The sequence below is a fragment of the Lipomyces arxii genome (assembly GCF_038497795.1).
Source record: "Lipomyces arxii strain Phaff 12-163 unplaced genomic scaffold V1512scaffold_2, whole genome shotgun sequence".
Classification (NCBI taxonomy): Eukaryota; Fungi; Ascomycota; class Lipomycetes; order Lipomycetales; family Lipomycetaceae; genus Lipomyces; species Lipomyces arxii.
The window spans coordinates 579,814-603,044 of NW_027117701.1; the positions used below are offsets into that span (position 1 = coordinate 579,814).

General features: G+C 44.6%; 9 protein-coding genes across 9 annotated transcripts; 5 read left to right on the forward strand and 4 right to left on the reverse strand.

Moving 5' to 3' along the window:
* Window positions 1-13: 13 nt before the first annotated feature.
* V1512DRAFT_258069 (P-loop containing nucleoside triphosphate hydrolase protein) lies at window positions 14-2,782 on the forward strand. The gene is made up of 3 exons (XM_066915361.1): window positions 14-1,484; window positions 1,537-2,059; window positions 2,109-2,782. The coding sequence occupies exons 1-3, from the start codon at window positions 68-70 to the stop codon at window positions 2,407-2,409; spliced, it is 2,241 nt and encodes a 746-aa protein (XP_066773576.1). The 5' UTR covers window positions 14-67; the 3' UTR covers window positions 2,410-2,782.
* Window positions 2,783-3,544: 762 nt separating this feature from the next.
* V1512DRAFT_258070 (uncharacterized protein) lies at window positions 3,545-5,768 on the forward strand. The gene has a single exon (XM_066915362.1). The coding sequence runs from the start codon at window positions 3,831-3,833 to the stop codon at window positions 5,574-5,576; it is 1,746 nt and encodes a 581-aa protein (XP_066773577.1). The 5' UTR covers window positions 3,545-3,830; the 3' UTR covers window positions 5,577-5,768.
* Window positions 5,683-7,224, reverse strand: V1512DRAFT_258072 (WD40-repeat-containing domain protein). The gene is made up of 4 exons (XM_066915363.1): window positions 6,802-7,224; window positions 6,721-6,753; window positions 6,559-6,674; window positions 5,683-6,507 (listed from the first exon to the last, which is right to left on the reverse strand). Exons 1-4 carry the CDS (start codon window positions 6,802-6,804, stop codon window positions 5,799-5,801), a joined length of 861 nt encoding a protein of 286 aa, XP_066773578.1. The 5' UTR covers window positions 6,805-7,224; the 3' UTR covers window positions 5,683-5,798.
* A 185-nt stretch (window positions 7,225-7,409) lies between these two features.
* On the forward strand, window positions 7,410-9,726 carry V1512DRAFT_66653 (D-arabinono-1,4-lactone oxidase-domain-containing protein). Its single transcript, XM_066918468.1, has one exon. The coding sequence runs from the start codon at window positions 7,735-7,737 to the stop codon at window positions 9,292-9,294; it is 1,560 nt and encodes a 519-aa protein (XP_066773579.1). The 5' UTR covers window positions 7,410-7,734; the 3' UTR covers window positions 9,295-9,726.
* On the reverse strand, window positions 9,708-13,043 carry V1512DRAFT_258075 (NRDE-2, necessary for RNA interference-domain-containing protein). Its single transcript, XM_066915364.1, has 3 exons — window positions 12,962-13,043; window positions 11,705-12,914; window positions 9,708-11,660 (listed from the first exon to the last, which is right to left on the reverse strand). The coding sequence occupies exons 1-3, from the start codon at window positions 12,983-12,985 to the stop codon at window positions 10,102-10,104; spliced, it is 2,793 nt and encodes a 930-aa protein (XP_066773580.1). The 5' UTR covers window positions 12,986-13,043; the 3' UTR covers window positions 9,708-10,101.
* Window positions 13,044-13,232: 189 nt separating this feature from the next.
* Window positions 13,233-14,458, reverse strand: V1512DRAFT_258076 (40S ribosomal protein uS7). Its single transcript, XM_066915365.1, has 3 exons — window positions 13,837-14,458; window positions 13,678-13,785; window positions 13,233-13,625 (listed from the first exon to the last, which is right to left on the reverse strand). The coding sequence occupies exons 1-3, from the start codon at window positions 14,383-14,385 to the stop codon at window positions 13,590-13,592; spliced, it is 693 nt and encodes a 230-aa protein (XP_066773581.1). The 5' UTR covers window positions 14,386-14,458; the 3' UTR covers window positions 13,233-13,589.
* A 154-nt stretch (window positions 14,459-14,612) lies between these two features.
* Window positions 14,613-17,075, forward strand: V1512DRAFT_258078 (P-loop containing nucleoside triphosphate hydrolase protein). The gene is made up of 3 exons (XM_066915366.1): window positions 14,613-15,220; window positions 15,266-16,758; window positions 16,808-17,075. Exons 1-3 carry the CDS (start codon window positions 14,689-14,691, stop codon window positions 16,970-16,972), a joined length of 2,190 nt encoding a protein of 729 aa, XP_066773582.1. The 5' UTR covers window positions 14,613-14,688; the 3' UTR covers window positions 16,973-17,075.
* Window positions 17,076-17,153: 78 nt separating this feature from the next.
* On the forward strand, window positions 17,154-22,444 carry V1512DRAFT_258081 (uncharacterized protein). The gene is made up of 6 exons (XM_066915367.1): window positions 17,154-17,620; window positions 17,672-17,797; window positions 17,853-19,667; window positions 19,713-21,366; window positions 21,411-22,014; window positions 22,062-22,444. The coding sequence occupies exons 1-6, from the start codon at window positions 17,441-17,443 to the stop codon at window positions 22,327-22,329; spliced, it is 4,647 nt and encodes a 1,548-aa protein (XP_066773583.1). The 5' UTR covers window positions 17,154-17,440; the 3' UTR covers window positions 22,330-22,444.
* Window positions 22,430-23,190, reverse strand: V1512DRAFT_202199 (ADP-ribosylation factor family-domain-containing protein; the record flags this gene model as incomplete). The annotated part of the gene is made up of 5 exons (XM_066913253.1): window positions 22,430-22,564; window positions 22,612-22,853; window positions 22,896-22,912; window positions 22,964-23,074; window positions 23,126-23,190. The coding sequence occupies 5 exons, from the start codon at window positions 23,188-23,190 to the stop codon at window positions 22,430-22,432; spliced, it is 570 nt and encodes a 189-aa protein (XP_066773584.1).
* Window positions 23,191-23,231: the final 41 nt, after the last annotated feature.

Consider the following 23,231-nt stretch of genomic DNA (forward strand, 5'->3'; position numbering starts at 1 on the left):
AATCAAAGGCATTTGTGGTCTTATTACTTTGGTACAACCAAGTGCGATTCATATAGAAGTAAACAAAATGCCTTCTATAGCAGATAAAGTGAGAAAAGCGGCGCCGTCGATAGATACCGTTGTGTCTGAATATTGTGCTGGATATATGCAGCATGTTTCGATGACCTCGTCGAGTGTCGATTTACAAGCAGAAGTTCAGTTTGTGAGGGATCTGTTACTAAATGCCGGTGCTAGCACTAAGGCTGTTACATCGATGTGTGAAGATCTGATTGCCGAGATTGTACCGTTGAAAGCGCAGCAAGAGGCACAAGCTGATGGAAGTAATGCGCGAAAACTCGACCAGGCAATGGTCATTGGCCATCAACGTGATGTCATGTCGTCGGTTGGATTATTTGGCAATGGGGTTGATCTTGACGCTGTTAGTGGCCGCAAGGTGGATTCAAAGGTTGATCGTAAGAAGCTGGAGAAGGCAGAGCGCAAGATTCAAGCCAAGCTGGAAAAACGTGCGATGAAGACTGTTGAATACGAGGCTTCTAAACTACTGAGAATGCCGGTCGAAGAAGATTACGACAAGTTCTATATGGAGATTAATCCGCTCATGTTGGGCAACGCTCAAGGCAAAAGCAAAGACATTAAGATTGATAATTTTGATCTATATGTTGGCGCCGGACAGCGCATTCTTTCAGATACTACACTTACATTGGCGTACGGCCGTAGATATGGCTTGATTGGTCAAAATGGTATTGGAAAGTCTACCTTGCTGAGGGCATTGGCTAGACGTGAACTAGCGATTCCGAAGCATATTACAATTCTTCATGTTGAGCAAGAAGTTACCGGTGACGATACTTCGGCTTTACAGACTGTTTTAGACGCTGACGTATGGCGAAAGCATTTGCTGATAGACCAGGAGAAAATCGGAAAACAGCTTGCGGAGCTTGACGCCCGTCTGAACGAACTTGAGACTGCCATTGGGACAGAGGACGAGCGAAAGTTAATAGAAGCTGAGCGAGGAGAGTTGGACGCTACATTAAGTGATATCTTTGCAAAGCTTACCGAGATTGAAAGTGACAAGGCCGAGTCCAGAGCCGCTAGCATTCTGTTCGGTTTAGGATTTTCACAATCACAACAAGGCAATCCAACCAAGTCATTTTCAGGTGGTTGGAGAATGCGTCTCGCGTTAGCTCGTGCATTGTTTTGCAAACCTGACTTGCTTTTACTTGACGAGCCGTCTAATATGCTTGACGTTCCATCCATCACGTTTTTGTCTCATTATCTACAAGGCTATCCGTCAACTGTGCTGGTCGTTTCTCACGATCGTGCATTTTTAAACGAAGTTGCGACCGATATTATTCACCAGCACTCCGAGAGATTGGATTACTACAAGAACTCGAATTTTGACATGTTTTATGCAACTAGAGAGGAACGACGGAAGAATCAGAAGCGAGAATACGAAAATCAGATGGCGTATCGAAAGCATCTTCAAAGTATGATACTCTGTGCTACTAATACCGATGAGCTGGCTGACGCGAATTTTAGCTTTCATTGACAAGTTTAGATATAATGCGGCGAAGTCGTCAGAGGCGCAAAGCAGGATTAAAAAACTGGAGAAACTGCCTTTCCTCGAACCTCCGGAGGAAGATCAGACACTGACGTTCAAATTTCCTGATGTTGAGAAACTGTCGCCTCCTATTATTCAGTTAGAGAATGTGTCATTCAAGTACAGTTCAACGACACGGACGATTATCTCAAATGTTGACATGAGCGTGCAGCTCGATTCCAAGATTGCGCTTGTAGGAGCGAACGGTAGTGGTAAAACAACACTGCTTAAAGTTTTGACTGGACAGGCACAGCCGACTTCAGGCATGGTTTCGAGGAACCTGCGGTTGCGTATAGGCTACTTTGCGCAGCATCATGTGGACGCTATGGATTTGAATCTTAATGCAGTTGCATGGATGGCCAAGAATTGGCCAGGCAAGAGTGAAGAAGAGTATCGACGTCATTTAGGAGCATTTGGTATTACAGGTACATTAGGATTACAAAAGATGCAGTTACTTTCTGGGTAAGTCGGGGCCATCATGACGACGACGAATTGCGCTAACGTTAAGCAGTGGACAAAAGTCCCGAGTTGCATTTGCCTGCTTAGGACTGACCAACCCCCATATCTTGGTACTGGACGAACCTACTAATCATTTGGATACGGCCGGTCTTGACGCACTGGCGGACGCGATTAAGAACTTTGAAGGAGGAATTCTTATGGTTTCTCACGACGTCACCATGATTTCACGGACGGCTACAGAATTATGGGTTTGCGAAGATGGTAAAGTCTACAAGTTTGATGGCACTATTGAGCAATACAAGCAACAGATTCTTGAGAAAGCGGATGATAATGGAGTAGTACAGAAGCACTAAGAATACAGACCATAGTGACAGTTATAATAAAGAAGACAATGTAGATCACTAGACAAGGGTGAAATTCAGGAATTCCAAGTCGGTCGAAAGCAACAGGAATTAAAGCTGCCAAACGTACTACTCCGGGATGGTTTAGGCATGCTCAGCCGAAGTGAAAAGTTCAGATCTTGAGTCGGGACCATGTTTTGTTTTGTGTGCAGTGATCTACATATTGTGAATACTGTGAGTAAGACAGGGTCAGGGTTTGTTCTCGGTACAGACGGGACTTTCCTTTTTAAGAACTATACACAGAACCAATGCCAAATAGAGAATCGGAAGTATGTAGTACAATTTAAATGTTCTTTTAATTCATAAAGTTGGAATATTTAAAACGGTCAAAACCAATTATTTTGAACAAAAATATGAACAATCACTTCAATGAGTCGTATATTCCCCAATAGATAACTACATATAATACAAAAGGGTAAGGGTATTTAATCGCACGGTGTTGCCTATCAGGGTTTAGTTCCAACACGAGACTTCCGCACACAAGGAAGAGCCGAATTGCGTTTGGGCAGAAAGAGAGGGAAGGTCCGAGCTGAAGAGCGCACTGCTCACTTGTATAATTTGATTGACGACCGCGTTGAGTGCAAAGGCCTAATTGGGGAAGTAAAGAGCGCGTCTTGGTTTTGCTGCGGTCGCAGTTGACCGAAGGCGTGTGTTTAGGAGTAGTGGATAGAGTAAGAAACAGAGACTCATCTCATCCTCATTTAGTGGGTATTACATAACCCATTACATAAACAGATGAGATGACTCAATCAAAAAGAAGGAATAGAATGAAACGAAAGACAGAAAGAAGAGCCGGAATTCAGGCGCGATCAATCAGTTAAGGGTTGACGCTCTAATGCATTAACTCAATAAACACTTTAACTAAATTGTAACTCTCCGTTTGCTCTAAAAATAAAACGCTATTAAGAAATTCAATCAGAAATACCAAGAAAATTCAATCACATTTTTACTGAACACTTTTCAGTCAATTTTTGCCTGAGCGGTCCAAAAACATGTGTAGAAAGGTGGCCGTTGCACGAAAGAAGTGCTCGTCAAGGTGCCTGATTAGGGCAAGGTAGAGAGAGAGAGAGATCTGTTCTCTCTCACTCACACTCTTTTTTGCCCTCTCACCACCAGTCATAAACTATACCTAAACCCCCGTTTGCCCCGATTCTTTAAAAATCGATCCAATTTCATTTTGTACAAACAAAACACAAGAAAGCGTTCTATTCAGTCAGTGTTTTATTGAGAATTTCAGCTATAGTTTAACTGTCATCAAGTACTATCTTCTATCAGTACTTCAATCTGAAAACTACAATCACTTGGCTTTGCTCAAGTCGGTGTTTTCTTTATATCGTTCGGGATTGATATCAATCACTTTCTAATCAGTCACAATGTTATTGGGACTACCAGACGAGTTACTAAGAGAGGTTTTGTTCTCACTAGACCTACAAGACCTACTCAACTTTTCCGTTACTTCAAAGACTGCCCGGGCTTTTGTAATTCGCAACGATGCTGTCTGGAAAGCTTTAATGCTGAAGACTTTTGACAAACCAGCCTTGACACAAGTTATCACATCTCAACATGACGCTACTGCAGACCAGAGGTTACTATCTACAGAACAACATGACCAACTCGCATTACTTATGAGTATTCATGGCAATCTAGGAGGCACAAGAGCGCAAGGCTCATCAGTGCCTGCCTCGACGTCTTCTTCAGTCTTGACTCATCATATTCCTAGTTCAGCGGCACGAAAGAACTCTTCGCTTCGAGAGTTTAAGCGAAGACTGAAACTGTTTCTAAAGAATGGCTCAGAATCGCGAGCAAAATATGTCAATTCACAGTATCGTTTAAAAGTAAGAGACCAGATTGTCAGTTACGCAATTCAACTACTTTGCGAGCACAGAAACAAAAATTACAATGTTCTGGCTCAGTCGCAACTGTTCTCGGCAGTAATTTTTGACCAGTTCGTGCCTGGCACTATCCCGTCCCTTCAGATGGAAAAGCTGCCATCTGCAACCGCATACACACTCAAAGTCAGCGCTCATATTCTTCAGCAGCGAATCGACATGCTCCGACTAGTCTTTGGACAGCGTCTACCATGCTCATCACTAGCGAACAATCTTGGCGATCTTCAAGCCGTAGCATATGACTCAACAAATTTCCCACTTTTTTCAAGAGCAGAATCCACGGAGACAAATAGAGCTGGAGCTGGAGTGACTAATCGTCGCGCTACTCGGTTATCCGACTCTGCATGGACTGATATTGACGTGCTTTGTGATACATCAGTTATTCCTAACTTTGATGTTTTACTTGCAATCATAAACTTTTTCGCGCATTATTCCGACCGACTTTCAATTGTCCGGGATGGTTTGCTACCTTTTTTTAATTCGCCACCAGACGCAGGTGATTTCAACTTCACAGAAACAGACACGTTCCAGTTTCCAAGAGATTGGACTGGTGCTTATGGTTATCTGGCATTTTGGGATTTTGATCTTTTGCGCCGAGCCACTTCGGTGTCTCCCGCTGAACGCATGAGAACACAACAGGCACAGAGTGTGGCAGGTGAAACTGTCAGATCGGGATCTATGAGCGATCATCACTATCCACATCATCATCATCATCATCCGTCAACGATGCCTTCCAGTGGTACACAGTTGACCGAGACACACGGGCGGTCGTCCACATCACCACTTGATTTGACGCCGGCGTCGACCGTCACACCTAGTAGCTCTGCTGCTTTACCGCCTACTTCAATGCACCATTTACCAAACGTTCAAAACTCGAGTTTCCAAGACCAATTTGACGGATTTCAAGTTATGGAAACCGACGTGCCGCCGATTTCGGGTCCGGTTTCATTCATGGGCCGAGGCAGAGATCGATTTGACTATGTGACTTATGCAACACTGTCGCCGCTAGATTCGTGCTATGGTTTGCCTGGATTCGCGAGATTTGGCATGCGAAAAGAGTATGTCCGGTCTGAGGCGTCGGGCGAGGAAGAAGATGAAGTAGTGTGGGAGTACAATGGTGTATATATTCCTGGATCGAAGATTTTGCTTGGCCGTTGGCGCGATGGCACTGATGTTTCGCAGACGGATGCTGTTGAGGGTCCATTCATTTTCTATGCGGACGAACTGTAAATGTTTCCGATAGAATGGTGTTAATAGTGTTATAATATGGGATAGGCGTAGTTGTGTTTGGGATATCAGGGTTTGGTCAATTAATATGGGTTTATTTTCTGTGTGATTTACTTTTGTCTATCTTGTTGCATTATTGTATCATATGAACGAAGCATATAGAGAGCATGTACATAATCATATTTAATAGTTACATCTATGTCTCGCGTAATTTATGACTTTCAACTACCCTTCAATATTGCCACACTCTTCCCATTCTTCTTTTAAGTTTTCTTTCCACAATGTGATTTTGTTATCGCCCGAGCTGACCGCAAGGATGTTGCCCGAGAGCGACCAGCTCACGCGCCACACGGTGTCTGTAAATGCGGTAATGACTTTTTTCTGCCACGCAGACTCGCCTGGTTCCATAGTCCAGATGATAACCGATTTGTCTTCGGACGCGCTGGCGAGGTATGATTTTGGCAGTATTGACGGCGCCCACGCCAGGTCTCTGACCCAGTCCGCGTGTCCTTCCAACGTAGCTTCTTCTACGTAATTATTTTCGACAGAATCGTATCTCCAGACTTTGACCAGCCCGTCCGCGCCACCTGTCGCAAACCGTCTGACCGAGCCCGCGACGTCCCAAACGGCCGCATACACCGCACCAGAGTGAGCAGGCACAGTGACCGCGGACGTTGCGCCGTCGTCGTTGAACTCGACCACAGACACGCTTCCGTCTGACGACCCGCAAACAAGCACAGCCCCAAGTTCAGCTGGCGACCACTGCACCGAATTGACAGACTCGGTGTGTGTGGCGTGCTGGGCAATGTTGCTCCAGGTCCTTGTGCCGTCGTCTTCGCGCCAGATCAGCACACGGCCGTCGAAAGAACACGACGCAAGGATGACACCAAACTTTGGATGAGCCCAGCTGACTTGCCAGACAGGACCGTCGTGTCTATGAAGAATTAGCTTAAACTGTGATATGAAAGATTAACTGTACACATACCCTTGTAATGTTTCAATCAGTTTGTGTTGATCTCCTTCAATTTCAAAAATTTTGATTGTCTTATCAGAAGAACAGGTGGCCAATCGTTTGCCGTAATAATCTAACACGGCATCGTGCTAATTTGGTTAGCTTTACGTTGATTAATTGAGAAGATCTTCTTACTATAACATCATTGTGTAGACTACCAATTGAAGCCTGAAATTATTAGTATCGACACAATCGTAATCAACAGGTACTATTTACCATATTAAAAAATTTATCAATAAGTTAATTGTATGCAATATATCGCTTGCTGAAAACACCTATCGAAGCTGAGAGATGGGCTATTGTGCTACGCTGTCTTGAACAATTGTGAGAAAACTTTAATTGCTACGCCCTGTGCACTGTGTAACACAGGCAGATACGATTTATGTCGACAATGAGAAGCTCTAGATTACTCAAATAAAGCAGTGAAAAATGAGAAGGTATTAATTAGACGGAGAGTCATTTTATTACTTCTTAACGTGATCATACTAAAAGAAGAGTTTCATCAACAAACGTCACGTGAGAGTATGTTGAGCATAAATCCTTCCAAAAAAACAACACTCATGTCCTCACACTCGAAATACATCAATTCGATCAAACTATGCAGATCGATCGACAAACAAAAGCCAGATCTATCATGGCCGAGTGCGATGGACACAATACGCAATCCCGACCAATACCCTAGCCCTATTACAACGAGTCGTTCGCCTGCAAAAACCCTACAATCTGACAAGCCAGATTCTGACAGCCAGATCTTCTTCACCTAACCCCATGACCGGTGGCCAATTAGTTTCCCTTCAGTCAATCTAATTTCTACACCGTAATCTTACTGATTTTGAATATTTTTTTTACATGTCTTACACTATAGCTTTCAACCACTGTATTATAACACCACAGCAACAGAACAAGATTATAATGCATTGTTATCAGCCTGGCCACTTGCAGTCTATCGCGCCGCACGTGCGCCGACGGCTAAGAGTAGTAGGTTAAAGTTCTAAATCTGGTGATCAATTACGTCTCAGAGGGCCCCGACAGAGCTAAATTTCCAATCGGCAAGTCTCTACCAACAGCTCGCTTTGCATTTCGCCAATATCGCAGAAATTTTTTCTTGTTGTACAACAGTCAGGTCCATTTGGACAAAACGATTGCAAAATGCTGTCAGAAGCAAACGATTTGGATATCTTCACTGTCCCTGGAAGAAAACATTCAACATGGGCGCGCACCTTCTTTTGCCGTCCAGAACGGTATCTACAGCCATCAACAATTGCCCAGCTTCAGACTGCAATTAAATCAGCTCATCGATTGAAAAAGACAATTACCTTTGTTGGTGCAGGACACTCGCCGTCGGACTTGACGATGTCTGACTCGTGGATTATTAATCTGGATAACTTTGACGCTGTCCTGTCATTTTCTCCTCATGAAGCTGGCTTGTTCACAGATGTCCGGGTAGAAGCTGGAATCCGATTGTATCAACTTAATCAAGTGCTTGCATCACGAGGCCTTGCTCTGCAGAATTTGGGCTCGATCTCGGAGCAATCTGTTGCAGGCGTCATCTCGACAGGCACTCATGGCTCAAGTGCTTATCATGGCTTAATATCCCAACAGATTGTGAACATCACTTTGCTGCTTGCATCTGGTGAGTTAGTTACAGTCTCGCCAACCGTTCGACCCGACTTATTCCGTGCCGCAATGCTGTCTCTCGGCAAGCTAGGCGTCATCACTCACATCACGTTCCGAACCATTCCTGCATTCACGATTCACTCATCACAGGAAATCATCGACTTTGACACGCTGCTATCAGACTGGAGCAAGATCTGGACATCTCGCGAGTACGTTCGGGTGTGGTGGTTCCCATACTCTCGCAAATGCATCCTTTGGCGGGCAGAGAGATCTCAGCTTCCACTGTCGAAACCTCGTGAATCATTTTATGGTACTTTCTTAGGTCGTAAACTATACGAGTTCATGCTCTGGGTCGCGACGGTCGTGTATCCGCGCGCAATGCCAGCGGTCGAAAGATTTGTGTTCCGAAAGCAGTACGGATGGGAACCAACGTATGGTCTTGGCGGGTCCGAAGCTGTGCAAAACTCTGTCGAGGCGTTGAACATGGATTGTTTGTTCAAGCAGTTTGTGAACGAATGGGCAATGAACCTGACTCATGGCGTTAATGTGCTTCGATTGGTTGATGCGGTTGTCAGTAGAGCTGCTGAAACCGGTCAGTACTATGTACACGCTCCTATTGAAGTGCGGTGCTCAAATTGTTCATACCCTGAATCAAATGTTTCTCCGTTTGAGATCCGAGAGTCATCAGGAATCGGGGCTATTCCCGGTAATACACTTCGACCACTACTTGAAAGCGCGCCTCCTACACCATATTCGAATGATATTGCGATTGACAATCTAACACTTTATCTTAACGCTACAATGTATCGACCTTTTGGAATTCCCCCACCTATTGGAGACTGGTACCGTGAATTTGAGGATATCATGGTAGCTTATGGTGGACGGCCTCACTGGGCGAAAAACTTCATTGGAAAGTCTTTGAATATCAATGAGAAACCAAAGGTTGATGGAGAAATGGTTGGACTGAAATCAGTATTTGGAGAATGGTTTGGTGATGACGGAGCATTGTTCAGAAAGATTCGAGGAGATGTTGATCCTGAAGGTATATTTTTAGGCGGACATGACTGGGCTGAACGGAACGGTATAATATAAACAGCAGAAATGTATTTTTAGTGTATTAATTGAATGAAGATAGGAGAAGCAGAGGAGGGGGAGGTGTAGTAATATATGTGAATCGTTCGGAATTGCTTATTTGAGAGTATCAGCGGGGATGTTGGGAGGCGACTGCGGCTGAATACTTTAAAAGTAAATCAGGGCAAGACAATAGACATTGATGCGTAATGTTAATCTCCGAGTAGGCGATTCTTAAAACGAACAAGCCTTTACAAGGTAAGACTAACCAAGACAAGGAAAGACAAAGGGACGCAAATCATGACTAGAGATATTTGTGTGTAATAGCTGTGTTTGTACTTTCCACCGTAGCATGCGCTAGCTGTCACAGAAATGTCACAAAAACTTTTTATTTTGTGAGCGTACAGTATACTAATATCCAGAGCTGAAATATTGTCTTTCGTTCACCTTAGTTATTGAACCTAAAATACATTTGACAGTTCAACTAGATTGTTATTAAAGTACAAATATAGCCTGTAGAGTATGAACATGTTTGTAGTTCTTAGACATCCAGTTGTTCCCTGCTTGACAATAATGTTAATGAGCTAATCTCATTGAAAATAACACCTAAAGAAATATGTAATAGATTGAAATCGGTGAAACTATCTCTGATTATTGTGGCCATGTCTTATCCGTGTTGTGTAACGAAGAGCAGAGATATGGCTTTTAGTGTAGACTCATAGATCGACCTGAGTCGTGCAAGCAGCAAAAAATTACCTCATAATCTTTTGTCTCATGATGATAATCATCATGTAGTTACATTATTTCTTGATTTGCTCTAGTACGACATCATACAGGATCATCTCGTAGTTCAGGCTCACTTTCGCTCACAGGCTCGTCTTCACTCTCGAGTGGGATAGCAAGTAAACTTTCCGGAATTTCAGCACAAACACGAAGCCCTCGTTCAAGTAAAATCTCAAGTATCGCTCGTCTTTCAACATTGCTGTTCTTAATGGCTTCAAGCAGAATACTCTTAGCCCATGGGCACGCTGCGACAGCGCGATAAATGACACTGCGTGTTGCATCGTCATCTTCCAAAGCCGCGCGTCCACGCCAAACACTCAGATTCATCTTGCCCTTGCCATTCACGGCTTTTTCAAGTATGTTCCGTGCCATACCTTTGTTCCCAATTCCTTCATAGAACCATACTGCCACCCGCCAGACTTGCGGCGTCGCGTTTGCCATAACCGCGTCGTCTAACAAAACAGAGTTTACAACATTGTCAATCTGAAATCGTCTCTCGCACCGGACAAAGATCGTGAGTAGCGTTTCATTGGCAGGAAATAGTCGAATTGCCTCCTTCAGGTACTCGCGCATGGTCGCAACTTTGAACGCAAACGTGTTCTTGGAGTGGAATTCTAGCAGCCGCGCACCAAAAACAACCATCTGCTCCTTACTATTCCCATCCGAGGCATCAAATTTAGTCAAAATCTGAAGTGCTTCGGTAATTGACTTGGTAATATACTCGAGTATAGACAGGATCTTGGCGCCGTGAATGCTTGTTCCCGCCAAAAACTCACGAGCCTTGCTAATTGCGACTGATGTAGGACTAAGCTTGCGGCCTTCTGCAATGCCGCAAATAATGCTCAATACGTCGTCCTTTAAACTAAAAAAAGCACACTCAACCCATCTGCTCCGTACCGTCATCCCGCCAATGTTCATTGCAGCCGAAAACACTTTCTCAGCCTGAACGATGTCTAGGGTCCACTCAAGTTCACCATATACAACCCAGAGTATTTCCGAATGTTGGTTGTATTTTAGGACTGTCTTCGCAAATTTTCTTGCCGACTTGATATCTTGTGTCTGGTATGTCCACCGAAGCATCCACTCCAGCACCGCTTCGTCTTCAACATCGGCAACCAAGCCAGAAATTATTCTCGACACAAATTCAGCATCAACCACAAATTCCAACTCATCTCTTCCATCGGTTGCTTCTTTAATCTCAAATGTCAGAGGATATTTTTCCAAATAGTCGCAGGCGTATGGCACATGACACCCCAGAAACTTCAGAGCGGTCCACAGCATCTTGCTTCTAGCGCTTTTGCCAAACGAAAACATAAATGGTTCAATGTCACTAAATATTACAACGCGGAAAGGATCTGCAGTTGCATCTACTGACGTGATATGCAGTGGCAAAATATGGCTTGATTTTTCCAGCTCAAGATCAAGCCACTCTTCCAGGTTTTCATGATCTGTCTCTGCTTCTTCCGCATCTCCTATCCGTAGTCCATCAGACTCCCAGAGTGCTTTTAACCACTCATACCGAGCCGGCACTGATGAACCTTCCGGGTATTTGTAGTTCAGAGTAATTAAACCCTGAACAACAGCAATTGCATGCTCGGAGTAACCTGCACAATTAGTATACTCGTAGATGCCAAAAGCTCTTACTTACCGGCTTCATATACAAACTTCATGGCCAAAAATATGCAATACACTAGGCTTTCTTGTGTACTCTCGTCTTTTTCTGCAATCGCACTCATCCGCTTGATCACATCACTCATATCCTGTAGTAACTGTTCATAATCAAAGGTCGCAGCATCGCGCATAATGAACAGCAACCAGGTGGCCCAAAAATTTACAACTTTGGGATACTCCAGCAAAATATCATGCCATTTCTTGCCCGCGAAATATTTCCCTTTTAAGTTTTCGTATAAGTCCATATACTTTAAAGTCAAAGACACGTCTCCAGGATTCGCTTTCACGGCCTTCTCATAGACTGAGAACGCAATCTCGTCTCGAACGCGAGCTATGGAACCATACGGGGCAGCAGCCGCTAGCGCTGTAGCTAACGCATGCCAATTGTCGATGACGTGCGGGTATGTGTCAACTGCTCGCGAAAGCTCGGCAATTTTCTTGGCTGACTCTGAGTGTATATCTTCTTCATCGTCAGATGAAGTGACATCTGACTCCGCGCTCTCTTCACCAAACCGCCGAAACGGATTTTCCGAATCAGAAACTTTTTCTTTTCTCGAGATTGAAATAAATTCTAGCTCGTCGTTATTATTCTCGTTAACAACTTTGATCCGTTTAGGCCGCCCTGTCATCGCCCACGACTGTGCCACAGGTTTATAGTCGTCGTCCTTGTCCCATGACTGAAACTCATATCCACTGCTTAAACGGTATGCCGGACCTAGACCCAAAACTCTACGTCTACCGATCCTGTAGAACTTTGGAACAGCATAGTTGGAGGGCTTGCCGTAAGTTAAGTTGTCAATGTCCGGCCTGACGTCTACCATGAACAAGCTCTCGTCTGATATCCCTGAAACTGACATTCCAGCTGTAGACTTTCCCTTCTGCTTATTCTGTGCGACGCTTGGCTTCGCTGACTCTGCGGTCGGGACTTTGGTAGAGACTACTAATCTGCTCTTTGAATCAGGCAGATCTGATCTAGATCTATGATCCTCAGTCCGTCGTCGGTCTCTCTCATACTGGCGATATCTATCATGTCTGTGTGCTTTCTCACTTCGAAAAGAGTCATGCCTTTTGTCGTCATGATGCAACTTATGATCTCTTTGGCTTAAATGCCGGTCGTTCTCTTCGGATACCTTCTTCTTGGCTGCTGATGCGTTGAAACTGAATGCTGGAACCGCTTTAATCTCAGACTATAGTATCCAAGTCAGCAGTACTCATTAGAGCTTAGTCGACTTACAGCGGCCGTCTCACTGTCCGACATTTAAAAATTAATAGGCTCTCAAGTTCAAAATGTCTTTCGTTTAACCAAACAAGCTGGCAGGGACTTTAAGTTTAAATTGAGTTTGTTTTATTGAAATCAGGGGTTGATGGACGACTGTGTCTTCGTCCCTCGACGGGGTCTTCACCTTCATATTAGATACATGTAAATAGCTCAGTCTACTTTTTCCCCTTAATCGAACTGTTATTTTGTATCTTATGTTTTTCATTTAAATTATTATTCAAGGTCACCGGGAATAATTGTAAACTCTGTTTGATCTTCATAGACACCCTAACCCTACAGATTACTTTTGCAAGATAAAGGCTAAGGTGATAGATCTTATAAATTTTCACACGGACGTACATTGAAAACTTCTGGTGGGAATAAGAGAACAGGCAGACATAGCATATTCATTAGGCTGAATGTGCACGTAAAGCATCAACGTAATGTTCACCATAACATAGAGCTTTCACACCTCAAGCTGAGAGGTCATAATTGCATTGTAAGGCTATTATTTTTACACTAAATACACTTTTGATGGCCCTATGAACAAAAACAAATCATGAACAAAAGGAACAATATGTAAATCCAAATACACCATGACTGTTTAACGGTTAGACTTAGCGACACGCTCCAACTCATCCTGCAAAACATTAGTATCCGTTTCTACAAACAATGAAATCAACTATACTAACCTTCTTCTTAATGGCATATGAGTTAGAAGATCCCTTTCCAGCGTTAATCAACTCCTCAGCGAGGCACTCAGAAATGGTCTTGATGTTACGGAAAGAAGCCTCACGAGCCTAAAATTTATTAGCACAAGATTGCAAATCATGGCAACCTATGAAACTTACACCGATAGTGATGAGGGATATGGCCTGGTTGACACGTCTCAGAGGAGAGACATCGACAGCCTGTCGTCGGACGGTACCAGCACTTCCGATACGGGTAGAGTCCTCACGGGGTCCGCAGTTGACAATGGCATCGACAACGACCTGGAGCGGGTTCTGGTCGGTCAAGAGATGAATGATCTCAAGAGCATGCTTAACGATACGAACAGCCAAAAGCTTCTTGCCGTTGTTACGTCCGTTCATCATCAAAGCGTTGGTGAGTCGCTCAATGATAGGGCACTGGGCCTTTCTGAATCGTTTGTTGGCATAACGACCAGCACTGTGAGCAATGTAGACAGGTTGTCGAACCTGGATATAATCGGTGAGCGAGATGTCCTTGATGTCAATACCTTCAAAGCTCCACTTGTTGAAGAGCTTGACTTGAGCACTCTCAGAAACGACATCCTCGGGGAGAAGAGTAGACAGAACAACAGGCTCTTCCTCAACATCCTCGACTTCAACATCCTCAACCTCCTCTTCGTAAGTCTCTGAACGAGCGTCTGATTCCGACATTGTGTATTATTGATAGATCGTGCCTGAAAGGTCTGGTGAATGTAAGGCCAACAACAGCTATAGTCAATTGAACATGTGCACGCAAAGAGACACACGCACATCAAAGTGCTGGTGCGTGACTGCGTTATTCAAATAGGGCTGGGCCCTAACTTGGAAGTTGTGGATGACGGTAAAGCTATAGTTACTATCTGTGTCACCTAATAAGTTTTTAAAGTTTTGCTGTTCTGGGAGTTTTGATCCTCGAGAAGTTTTCAACGTAGTAAATACATATTTACTAAAATACTATTTGACTTTGTATATATAATGGCGAAATTCAAATTTAAGAAGCAAAAAGAAGATGACTTTATCGGCACAATTTCAGACTCAGACACTGAAATTCCAGATCTCGACGATGATGATTTGGACGAGACAGAACCTGTACCTGAAGAAGCTGTGAAGCCTAAGCCAAAGCCGAAGTCTATAAATGGAAAATTTAAGCAAGAAGAAGAAAACGACTTTAGTTTAGATTTTGATTTGGAAAGTTTTGATAGTGCTCCACGGTTTGACGGTTGGGATTTTGACATGCAAGACCGTGCTAAAGGTAGTGGTCGGAAGCAAGTTGATCTTGACGGTATTATCAGCAGACAGTTGAAGAAGAAGAACACTGAAGAGTCGGATGAAGAATTGGAAGATGATTCTGAAGATCTTGATGCTGTTGCTGATGACGGATCTGACTTGGACGCTTCTGAATCTGAAAAGTCAGCTGTTGCGACTAAGGCAAAGAAATCTGCTCCAAAAGCAGAAAGCGTTTTTCCAGATAGTGGCGAAGATTTGTCTGAAAATGAGTCTATCAAAGGTAAGAGCTAAAAAACTGGTTTCGTAGCTTTACTAACGTCCGTAGGAGAGACAAGTATTAAGGGCCCGTATCGTCTTTCATCTGACGACGAAGATGAAGCTGATAAAGACGAATCAGCGATTAAGGATGAAGAAGCGGTTACTGGCGGTAAAGCGACAGAAAGTGCAAACGACGATGATGAGGCAGAGAACGACATGGATACAGAGGGTAGCAGTGATGAAGGCGAAGTCGAAGAGAAGGATGATCCAAAAGCTGTGGCCAAGTTCTTTGCTAAAGCTCCCGCTCCGAGCTCTACATCTGCGCATATGCAATTTCACACACTGTCTATTTCCCGTCCACTTCTTCGTGGTATCGCTAATCTTGGATTCGTGACCCCCACTCCAATCCAGAGCGCTGTCATCCCAATTGCGATGTTGGGCAAGGATGTTGTTGCTGGTGCTGTGACTGGTTCCGGAAAGACAGGTGCATATATGATCCCCGTTTTGGAGCGTCTTTTGTACCGCCCTAAAAAAATTGCGTCAACTAGGGTGGTCGTGCTTACACCTACTCGCGAGTTGGCAATTCAAGTTGCTGATGTCGGTCGAAAGTTGAGCCAATATGTTGCAGGAATAAGATTTGGCCTTGCTGTCGGTGGCCTAAATCTTAGAGTGCAAGAGCAGGAGCTGAAAACTAGACCCGATATTGTCGTTGCAACGCCTGGTCGATTCATTGACCATATTCGCAACTCTCCCAGTTTCCAAGTTGAAGACGTTGAGATTTTGATCATTGATGAAGCCGATCGTATGCTCGAAGAGGGCTTCCAAAAAGAGCTGACCGAGATGTTGACGTTGCTGCCTTCCAAACGTCAGACACTCCTGTTTTCCGCTACAATGAACTCCAGTATTAAATCTTTGATCCAGCTATCTCTTCATCAACCTATACGAATCATGATTGATCCTCCGAAGCAAGCAGCTAGTGGTCTTATTCAAGAATTTATTCGTATCCGAAAGCGCGAAGCTGCTAAGCCCGCTATTTTGACTTGGTTGCTCAAAAAGTTTGATTCTGGCGAACGAGTTATGGTATTTGTGTCCCGAAAAGAAACGGCTCATCGTCTGAGAGTCGTTATGGGTTTACTGGGTATCAAAGTCGGTGAACTTCATGGCGCGCTGTCGCAAGATCAGCGGTTGACTGGAATTACCGAGTTTCGCAATTCGTCAGTTCCGGTTCTAGTATGTACTGATCTGGCTTCGCGTGGTCTTGATATTCCCAAAGTCGAGATTGTGATCAACTACGACATGCCAAAGTCACACGACATTTATCTCCACAGAGTCGGGCGTACTGCTCGTGCTGGCCGAACTGGACGCAGTATATCTCTGGTGGGTGAGGTCAAGATGGAGCGAACTATTGTTAAGGAGGCTGTGAAGAGTGTACAGAAGGAGAAAGGAAAAGCAGTTAGTCGCAATGTCGACTGGGAAGTTGTGAACAAGATTGCTAAGCGCATTGAAGATCTTGAGAGTAATGTCGATGAAGTTCTTCAGGAGGAGAAGGAAGAGAAGCAGGTATGTAAATTTTTGCTTGTATATATACGTCCTGTGCTAACCAATTTAGATGGCGATTGCAGAGATGGAGTTGCGCAAGGGCGAAAATATGGTCAAACACTGGGATGAGATCAAGTCTCGTCCGAAACGAACATGGTTCGATAATGAGAGCAGCAAAAAGGGCGGATCTTTTGCCGGCAAGAAGCGTAAGACACAAAGATCAAGTAACGAATAATTTTTTGGCCCATTACATTTGTTGGAGTTATCAGGAGTTTTGTATTTTATTACGCGTACATTTCATGTCAAAGGCAGTCTAATTGATAGATCAGTTATCTTGTTTATAATTCATACAAAACAACGAAAATTTGGACTGTTCTTTGATGCCGTTCAAAGTGCGCCACATGTAGCATTATTTTGGTACATTTCACACGTTCTGTACATCTTTAACGTGCAGCTAAAAAAAGTGTCTCTCACTCCACTTTTAACTTGTGACGCTCTTGCATTAGTTACACGAACTGTTTCGTTCTGTAAAGTGGTAATTAGAACGACTGATGTGTACTGCTCATGAGTTACATTTGTGAGCATAGTTGTGTCTAGGATAAGGTAGTCTTTATAAAATAACAAGTTATATCGACACTGCTTTTTCACAGCAAGGCGTTGAGCGCGATCGAGTGGAGTTGTGTAATCTTTGAACTTTGGATCAATGGCCTTTTACAATCATAGTGATGTGCAGGAGCCGGCGTACCACTCCAATACAGATTTTTCAGCTGCTGAACACTCAGCACCTGCGGCATTTCAAGGCTCGGAGAATTATTCCAACAACTACAGTCATCAGTTTGCCGAACTGCAAACTCAACTTGACAAACTTGAACTTGAATTGAATGTGCGTTCGATCAAATGATTTGTATACTGCCAGAGAGACTAATGGATCCAGGAAGGAGATATTACAGAGAAAGGTTATAACAAACGTAGAGATTTACTGCTCCAGGCATATGGACATGTTGAGAGCTCAAGTGCTTCAATCCAAAGTTCTGAGGTCGATGTCCCAACACACTATGAGGTATGATCTGGTTTAGTATGGTTTCAAATCAGCCAGGATTGCTAACACAAAGTAGTCGTCACTGCCTAGTATTGCCCCGGCAGATACGTCGTATCTGTCCAAACCTCTGTCTACTGAGGCCGACTTCATTTTTGCCGATCCAGAGAACCGCGAAATTGCAGAATACATGTACTCTTCTGAAGAGGCTGCAACAAGCGCGTATTCTTTGTCGTCTCCGTATCGCAATGGAAATGGTACGACTACGGTACCACCACCACCATCGTCCGCATATGAACCTGCAAAAGAATTGCAGATGCCACTGGAGCCTCGTGAAGTATCAGATACGAACTTTGATCCTCATAACGGAAACATCCCAATGACCAAGTTTGACAATCTGGCAGCTATTCTCCGTCATCGTGGCCGAAGTATACCGAAGTTGAATGCAATCTTAACGCTTGATGCGAAGGGGAAAGAGACTTCGGTTATTACATGGGATAAGCTGGCTTCAAGAGCTGAAAAAGTGGCACAGGTCATCAGAGACAAGTCTGGGTTGTATCGCGGAGACAGAGTGGCATTGCTTTACAAAGATGACGAGGCGATTGATTTCGTTGTTGCTTTGTTAGGTTGCTTCCTTGCTGGGGTTGTCGCTGTTCCTATAAATACAATGGCAAACTTTAAGGATCTAAACTACATTTTGAATTACACGCAAGCACATCTTGCCCTTTCGACTGATGCCAATCTTAAATCGTTTCACAGAGAATTTACATCGCAGGGCCAGTCATGGCCTCGAGGAGTGGAGTGGTGGAAGACCAACGAGTTTGGATCATATCATCCTCCGTCCAAAAAATCCGAGCCACCGGCATTGCAAGTGCCTGATTTGGCTTACATAGAATACTCGCGAGCACCTACTGGCGAGCTCCACGGTGTCGTCATGTCACATAAGACGGTCATGCACCAAATGAGCTGTCTGTCTGCAATCCTTTCTAGCAAGGAAAAGCAAAAGCGGAAGTCAACTTCCGATGGACTCGTCACTAGAGATGGCGGTCAGATTCGAGCACCGGCAGCGAAGTACCAGACTGTGATCAGTTACTTGGACCCTCGACAGTCGATTGGCATGATTTTGGGAGTTCTTATGACGGTTTATTCTGGCAATACGATTGTGTGCATCCCGCAGTCAACCCTTGCGGTTCCGGGATTGTACGCAAATATCATCAGCCGGTTTAAGCCTTCCATCATGCTGGCTGACTATCCTGGCTTGAAACAGGTTGCGTACAATTATCAGTCGTTCCCGCTTGCTACGAGAAATTTCTCAAAGAAGCATCCGGTAGATTTTTCGACCATCAAATGGTGTCTTATAGACTGTCTGACTGTTGATACCGCATTTCACGAGATTCTCGCTGACCGGTGGTTACGACCTCTGGGCAACAAAATTTCGCGAGACGTTGTCGCTCCGATGCTGACATTGTCCGAGTTCGGAGGCATGGTTATATCTATGCGTGACTGGCTTGGAGGGCAGGAGGCTCTGGGCTGCAGACTACCAGATTCAGCTGCAGATGATGAAGGAACAGGTCAGTCGGATCTCACAGAGCTATTACTGGACAAGAAGGCACTTTCTACCAACAATGTTAGGATTTTATCGATTTCTCTGCCACGAAGTGGGTTTCTCGACGAGAGCACGAAGAACACAATCAGGGTTGGAGCATTTGGATTTCCATTACCTGACGCTACCTTAGCTGTTGTAGATCCGGAGACCGCGACACTGGTGCCCGAGCTTATTGTTGGTGAGATTTGGGTTGACAGTCCGTGTCTCGGTGGCGGATTTTGGGGCCTAGGTGGTGAAACTGAGACGATTTTCCATGCTAGATGCTGGGGTCAAGACGGCACACTTGAGGTTCGTGCTTTGTTTGTCGTCGTTCTTCACATTTTAACGTTTTAGATGGAGTTTCTTCGCACCGGATTGCTGGGGTTTATTCATGCTGGAAAGGTATACATTCTCGGCTTATACGAGGATCGTTTGCGACAAAGACGAGAAAAAGAAGAGCAAAACAATCCATCAATTATGGGATCCGATATTGTTTATACAAATCGCCAGTACCGATACCACTACACGTCGCATCTGGTACAAACCATTATGCAGAAAATACCAAGGGTTTTTGATAGTTCTGCGTTTGATATTTTTGTCAATAATGAGCATCTGCCGGTTGTGCTACTTGAGTCCTCGATTGCAATTACGGACACGAACTCTCCCAACGGGCCGATCTTACCAGACGCTGAAGCGCTGGAAGATATGGCAAGTACGTGTATGAGCAAGCTTCGAGAAGTTCATAGTATTCGTGTATATTGTATTCTGATCACTGCTCCGAACACGTTGCCGCGAACGATCAGGAACGGTAGATCTGTCATCGGGACCATGCTTTGTCGAAAAGAGTTTGAGATTGGATCTTTGCCTTGCGTGTATGTGAAGTTTGGGGTTGACCGGGCAGTTATGAATTCGGTTAAAGACTCAAGGGTCGAAGACGACGGTGGCGTGTGGTCTGTTGCGGCATCGCATTTCCGTGATGAGATGTTAATCCACGAGGATAAGCAGTACTCTGGAATAGACGAACGCAACGTGGTTTATGATGATCGTACAGGGACCGAGCTCTCAAAGTTCAGCTCGATTATAGATATTTTGCAACTCCGGGTAGTTTGTCAACCAGAAGAACTTGCTTATTGCACGATCGACGCAAAGTCTCGTGAGAACAAAGGAATCTCGTGGAAGAAGTTTGACGCGAGGATTGCTACGGTAGCGTCAATGCTGACGATCAAAGCGCGCTTAAGAGCAGGAGATACGGTCATTCTTATTTATACTCATGGCGAGGATTTTGTCCATGCTATTTTTGCGTGTCTGTATCTCGGCATCATTGCGATTCCTCTGTCTCCGTTGGATAGCAATCGGTTGAATGAGGATGTTCCGGCGCTGCTTAACTTAATTCAAGATTACAAAGCTAAAGCAATTCTAGTCAACACAGAAACGGACCATGCTATGAAGAATAAGCTTATTGCACAGCATTTAAAGCAATCGGCTCAGGTTGCAAAAGTTACAATTCCGCCTTCATATAACACCACCAAGACAGGCAAAGTTTCTGGCGGAAGCAAAGATCTCAAGCTGACTATGAAATCAGAGTGGGTAAAACACGGCAATGTTGCTCTTGTCTGGGTGTACTGGACGTCTGATCACAGACGGATATCAGTGAAACTGGGCCATGATACGATACTGGAGATGTGCAAAGTGCAAAAGGAAACATGCCAAATGACTAGCTCGAAGCCGGTTGTTGGGTGTGTGCGCAGCAGTTCTGGGATTGGATTTTTGCATACTTGTTTTATGGGTACATACGTTGGTGCATCTACATATTTGATCTCGCCTGTTGATTTTGCGGCAAACCCACCACTGTTTTTCCTGTCGCTCACGCGGTACAAGGTGAAGGACACGTACGCGACACCGCAGATGCTGGAGCATGGGATGTCTGTTCCACCATTGAAGGGGTCTAACATGCATGAGACCAGGAATTTGATGATTGCTTTTGACGACCGGCCAAAGGCCGATATGTGTAAGTATGATGTATATTCTGTCGTTAACGATGCTAATTTGTAGTCGGAAAACTGCGACTGCATTTTGCGTCCTGTGGGCTGGATGGTACGGCAATCAATTCCATATACTCGCATGTTTTGAATCCGATGATATCAACTCGTTCGTATATGTGCATTGAGCCCGTCGAGCTTGTGCTGGACCTCAGCGAGCTCAGGCGAGGGTTTGTTTCAACTACGCTGCCTGACAAATCTCCATTTGCGTTGCTGGTGCAAGACTCAGGCATGGTTCCTGTTAGCACGCATATCGCGGTTGTGCATCCGGAGACCAGGAGACTTTGCCATTTGAGTGAATATGGTGAAATCTGGGTTGCTTCATCTGCGAGTGTATTGGGATTTTATGGATCGAAAGATCTATTTGACGCAGCCCGGTTCACTGCGAAAACGATTGATGGCGATCCATCGATGGAGTACGTCCGCACGGGCGATCTTGGGTTTTTGCGAACGGTGACGAGACCCGTCGGGCCTGGTGGTGCCATGGTTGAGATCCAGGTGCTGTTTGTGCTGGGTGCGATTGGTGATACGTTTGAGATTGGCGGGCTGCATCATTTTCCGATTGATATCGAGAATACGGTCGAGCGATCGCATCGGTCTATACTCCCAGGTGGAAGGTAAGTGTTTGTTAAGGGTTGTGTTGGAGTTTACTAATAACATGCAGTGCTGTATTTCAAGCCGGTGGGTTGGTCGTACTCGTAGTTGAAGTCAACCGCCGACAATTTTTGGCATCGTTGGTTCCGGTAATTGTGAATGCGATTTTGAATGAGCATCAGATTGTGATTGACGTTGTTGCGTTTGTGAGCCGAGGCGATTTTCCACGGTCCCGATTGAACGAGAAGCAGCGGGGCAAAATCTTGACTGCGTGGGTGACTCGGAAGCTTAAGACTGTTGGCCAGTTCATGGTGACTGTGAGTGACAAAAAAGTGTAAATTATACGTGCGAGATGTCGGTGTATATAGTTTGAAATTTGGGGGTGTTTTTTGGATTACGTTGGTGGATTTTGTATTATAGTGAGCTTTAAAAATGAGACTAACTAAACTTGAATAGTCTGTTTTTGACCTCGTTTACGGCCCATGAGAGGCCGTCTGTTAAGTTCTCGCCCGTGTATGCACTGCATGGGACTATTTTGCAAGTGTGATTTTTGATTTGGTCTATCTGCAGTTTCTGCGCTTGTCAGTAACACGCGGAGACATGTGAAGCAATGAGCTTACGTTTGTCACAATCTTGATCACTGCTTCACGCTCGTCAGGGTCTGAGATTGCGTCGATTTTGTTAACCAGGACCAGTAAGCCTGCGCCAGTCAACCTGTCTTCCTGCATGATATTGTCGAGTTCTGTTTTGCAGTCCTGTAATCTGTCAAGCGCGGTCGCGTCGACGACCCAGATGATTGCGTCTGTTTTTTCGAAATAATTGCGCCAGAACGGGCGGAGCGAGGATTGTCCGCCAACGTCCCCTGTAAGTCAGTACGTGTTCAATATTGTGGAATCTGTCGTACAAATAATTAGACTATATCTACATGGCAGATCAGTACGAGCTCCATTCCACGTATAAACTAAGTCTTACTCGTTCCAGGGTACCGTTCTGATGTTAAACCCCAGTGTCGGACTGACTTCCTTCACATCTTCCCCCAGAATGTGCTTTACGATTGTGGTTTTTCCGGCATTGTCCAGTCCTCTTTCATCATGTCAAACAAGATTGGTTTGTGTGTTTAAGCTCTCAACTTACAGCATCAAGATCCGCATCTCGCGGTCTTTTAGTTTTTGTTTTCGCAGCGTTGTTAGTAGACCCATGTGTTCGTGTGTGAATACGCGCCGTAGAGAAGATTTACGCG

Coding starts and splice junctions, on each gene's coding strand:
- V1512DRAFT_258076 (XM_066915365.1), bottom strand. CDS start 14,385: ATGTCGGAATCAGACGCTCGTTCAGAGACTTACGAAGAGGAGGTTGAG. Junction 13,786..13,836: donor TATCCCTCATCACTATCGGT/GTAAGTTTCATA, acceptor AATAAATTTTAG/GCTCGTGAGGCTTCTTTCCG. Junction 13,626..13,677: donor CATATGCCATTAAGAAGAAG/GTTAGTATAGTT, acceptor AATGTTTTGCAG/GATGAGTTGGAGCGTGTCGC.
- V1512DRAFT_258075 (XM_066915364.1), bottom strand. CDS start 12,985: ATGTCGGACAGTGAGACGGCCGCT. Junction 12,915..12,961: donor CGGACAGTGAGACGGCCGCT/GTAAGTCGACTA, acceptor TGGATACTATAG/TCTGAGATTAAAGCGGTTCC. Junction 11,661..11,704: donor GAAGTTTGTATATGAAGCCG/GTAAGTAAGAGC, acceptor CTAATTGTGCAG/GTTACTCCGAGCATGCAATT.
- V1512DRAFT_258078 (XM_066915366.1), top strand. CDS start 14,689: ATGGCGAAATTCAAATTTAAGAAGCAAAAAGAAGATGACTTTATCGGC. Junction 15,221..15,265: donor TGAAAATGAGTCTATCAAAG/GTAAGAGCTAAA, acceptor TAACGTCCGTAG/GAGAGACAAGTATTAAGGGC. Junction 16,759..16,807: donor AGGAGAAGGAAGAGAAGCAG/GTATGTAAATTT, acceptor TAACCAATTTAG/ATGGCGATTGCAGAGATGGA.
- V1512DRAFT_258072 (XM_066915363.1), bottom strand. Junction 6,675..6,720: donor GTCTACACAATGATGTTATA/GTAAGAAGATCT, acceptor TAACCAAATTAG/CACGATGCCGTGTTAGATTA. Junction 6,508..6,558: donor CTGATTGAAACATTACAAGG/GTATGTGTACAG, acceptor AATTCTTCATAG/ACACGACGGTCCTGTCTGGC.
- V1512DRAFT_66653 (XM_066918468.1), top strand. CDS start 7,735: ATGCTGTCAGAAGCAAACGATTTGGATATCTTCACTGTCCCTGGAAGA.
- V1512DRAFT_258081 (XM_066915367.1), top strand. CDS start 17,441: ATGGCCTTTTACAATCATAGTGATGTGCAGGAGCCGGCGTACCACTCC. Junction 17,798..17,852: donor ATGTCCCAACACACTATGAG/GTATGATCTGGT, acceptor AACACAAAGTAG/TCGTCACTGCCTAGTATTGC. Junction 22,015..22,061: donor TCTATACTCCCAGGTGGAAG/GTAAGTGTTTGT, acceptor AATAACATGCAG/TGCTGTATTTCAAGCCGGTG.
- V1512DRAFT_258069 (XM_066915361.1), top strand. CDS start 68: ATGCCTTCTATAGCAGATAAAGTGAGAAAAGCGGCGCCGTCGATAGAT. Junction 1,485..1,536: donor GTATCGAAAGCATCTTCAAA/GTATGATACTCT, acceptor CGCGAATTTTAG/CTTTCATTGACAAGTTTAGA. Junction 2,060..2,108: donor AAGATGCAGTTACTTTCTGG/GTAAGTCGGGGC, acceptor AACGTTAAGCAG/TGGACAAAAGTCCCGAGTTG.
- V1512DRAFT_258070 (XM_066915362.1), top strand. CDS start 3,831: ATGTTATTGGGACTACCAGACGAGTTACTAAGAGAGGTTTTGTTCTCA.